Raw genomic sequence first — 2,545 nt, forward strand, 5'->3', positions numbered from 1 at the left:
TGGCGGTGGTTGGCCCGGCCGCTCCTCCTGCACCTGGTAGACGAACTGGAAGGCTCGTCTACAGTCACAGATCGGAGCAGCAGCACCAACATTAGGTGACGTAGCACGCTAGGTAGCACAAGAGGCGGAGGCAAGAGAAGGAACACTAGAAGAAGTACCAAGTAGCTAGCAGAAGGGACTAACAGAAGGGACTAGCAGAAGGGACTAGCAGAAGTACTAGCAGGAGGGACTAGTAAAAGTACTAGCTGTTGGTACTAGCAAAAGTATCAACTAACGTACAGCAACAGAAACAATGACTACAGCAAGAAAAGCAGGATCATAAACAAAAGCAGCAAATATATAGCAATCAGCTGGAAAAGCAGAGGGAAATCACAGCAACAGCAGCAGAAGAAACAGAAACATAATTAAGAATAAGAGCAGCAACAGCAGCAGCAGGAATGCAAGCAGGTGCGGCAGCAGCAGCAGCAGACAGCGGGGAGGACTCTCACCCCCATCACCAACCCTACTTCCGCTGCCTCATGACCTCTTGCACTATTTATTTTAAAAGTTGCAGGAATATTTACAACAGGGGCAAGACGACTGTCGACCACAGCTTGAGGGGCAAAACGACTGTCGACCACAGCTTGAGAGGGCAAGACGACTGTCGATCACAGCTTGAGGGGCAAGACGACTGTCGATCACAGCTTGAGGGGCAAGACGACTGTCGACCACAGCTTGAGAGGGCAAGGCGACTGTCGATCACAGCTTGAGGGGCAAGACGACTGTCGACCACAGCTTGAGGGGCAAAACGGTTGTCGACCACAGCTTGAGAGGGCAAGACGACTGTCGACCACACCTTGAGGGGCAAGACGACTGTCGACCACAGCTTGAGAGGGCAAGACGACTGTCGACCACACCTTGAGGGGCAAGACGACTGTCGACCACAGCTTGAGGGGCAAGGCGACTGTCGACCACAGCTTGAGGGGCAAGGCGACTGTCGACCACAGCTTGAGGGGCAAGGCGACTGTCGACCACAGCTTGAGGGGCAAGGCGACTGTCGACCACAGCTTGAGGGGCAAGACGAATGTCGACCACAGCTTGAGAGGCAAGGCGACTGTCGACCACAGCTTGAGGGGCAAGGCGACTGTCGACCACAGCTTGAGGGGCAAGGCGACTGTCGACCACAGCTTGAGGGGCAAGGCGACTGTCGACCACAGCTTGAGGGGCAAGGCGACTGTCGACCACAGCTTGAGGGGCAAGGCGACTGTCGACCACAGCTTGAGGGGCAAGGCGACTGTCGACCACAGCTTGAGGGGCAAGGCGACTGTCGACCACAGCTTGAGAGGCAAGGCGACTGTCGACCACAGCTTGAGGGGCAAGGCGACTGTCGACCACAGCTTGAGGGGCAAGACGAATGTCGATCACAGCTTGAGAGGCAAGGCGACTGTCGACCACAGCTTGAGAGGGCAAGGCGACTGTCTACCACAACTTGAGAGGGCAAGACGACTGTCGACCACAGCTTGAGAAGGCAAGACGACTGTCGACCACAGCTTGAGGGGCAAGGCGACTGTCTACCACAGCCTGAGGGGCAAGACGACTGTCGACCACAAATTGAGGGGCAAGACGACTGTCGACCACAGCTTGAGGGGCAAGACGATTGTAGACCACAGCTTGAGAGGCAAAAAGACTGTCTACCACAGCTTGAGGGGCAAGACGACTGTCGACCACAGCTTGAGAGGCAAGGCGACTGTCGACCACAGCTTGAGAGGGTAAGACGACTGTCGACCACAGCTTGAGGGGCAAGACGACTGTCGACCACACCTTGAGGGGCAAGACGACTGTCGACCACAGCTTGAGGGGCAAGGCGACGCGTTGAGCACAGCTTGTGGACAAAGCCGCCATGATTGAGAAAAATATTCGGGTATAGTAAATAGCTGCGTAAATTCTTGATGAATCCGGACCCTAATTTGTGGTCCAGAGTGGCTGGTGTAAGTGCTTGTTGTGGTCCAGAGTGGCTGGTGTAAGTGCTTGTTGTGGTCCAGAGTGGCTGGTGTAAGTGCTTGTTGTGGTCCAGAGTGGCTGGTGTAAGTGCTTGTTTGTGGTCCAGAGTGGCTGGTATAAGCGCTTGTTGTGGTCCAGAGTGGCTGGTGTAAGTGCTTGTTTGTGGTCCAGAGTGGCTGGTGTAAGTGCTTGTTTGTGGTCCAGAGTGGCTGGTGTAAGTGCTGTTGTGTGGTCTAGAGTGGCTGGTGTAAGTGCTTGTTTGTGGTCCAGAGTGGCTGGTGTAAGTGCTGTTGTGTGGTCCAGAGTGGCTGGTGTAAGTGCTTGTTTGTGGTCCAGAGTGGCTGGTGTAAGTGCTGTTGTGTGATCCAGAGTGGCTGGTGTAAGCGCTTGTTGTGTAATCCAGAGTGGCTGGTGTAAGTGCTTGTTTGTGGTCCAGAGTGGCTGGTGTAAGCGCTTGTTTGTGGTCCAGAGTGGCTGGTGTAAGCGCTTGTCTGTGGTAAGAGACGCCGTGAAAGGTCTCCTAACATTACTCCAGAACAGTAATCAGGGAATAATTACCGTCGGG

General features: G+C 54.5%; 1 protein-coding gene across 1 annotated transcript; it reads right to left on the bottom strand.

Annotated features, from left to right (window-relative positions):
* Positions 1-738: 738 nt before the first annotated feature.
* Positions 739-1,881, bottom strand: LOC138357434 (protein SON-like). The gene is made up of 2 exons (XM_069314287.1): positions 1,463-1,881; positions 739-1,363 (listed from the first exon to the last, which is right to left on the bottom strand). Exons 1-2 carry the CDS (start codon positions 1,879-1,881, stop codon positions 739-741), a joined length of 1,044 nt encoding a protein of 347 aa, XP_069170388.1.
* Positions 1,882-2,545: the final 664 nt, after the last annotated feature.

The sequence above is a fragment of the Procambarus clarkii genome, chromosome 7 (assembly GCF_040958095.1).
Source record: "Procambarus clarkii isolate CNS0578487 chromosome 7, FALCON_Pclarkii_2.0, whole genome shotgun sequence".
NCBI lineage: Eukaryota > Metazoa > Arthropoda > Malacostraca > Decapoda > Cambaridae > Procambarus > Procambarus clarkii.

Bases quoted from the DNA above. Each gene is read 5' to 3' on its own strand.
- LOC138357434 (XM_069314287.1), bottom strand. From the start codon at position 1,881: ATGGCGGCTTTGTCCACAAGCTGTGCTCAACGCGTCGCCTTGCCCCTC. The intron at 1,364-1,462 runs GTAGACAGTCGC...TGTGGTCGACAG, and splicing joins TCTTGCCCTCTCAAGTTGTG to TCGCCTTGCCCCTCAAGCTG.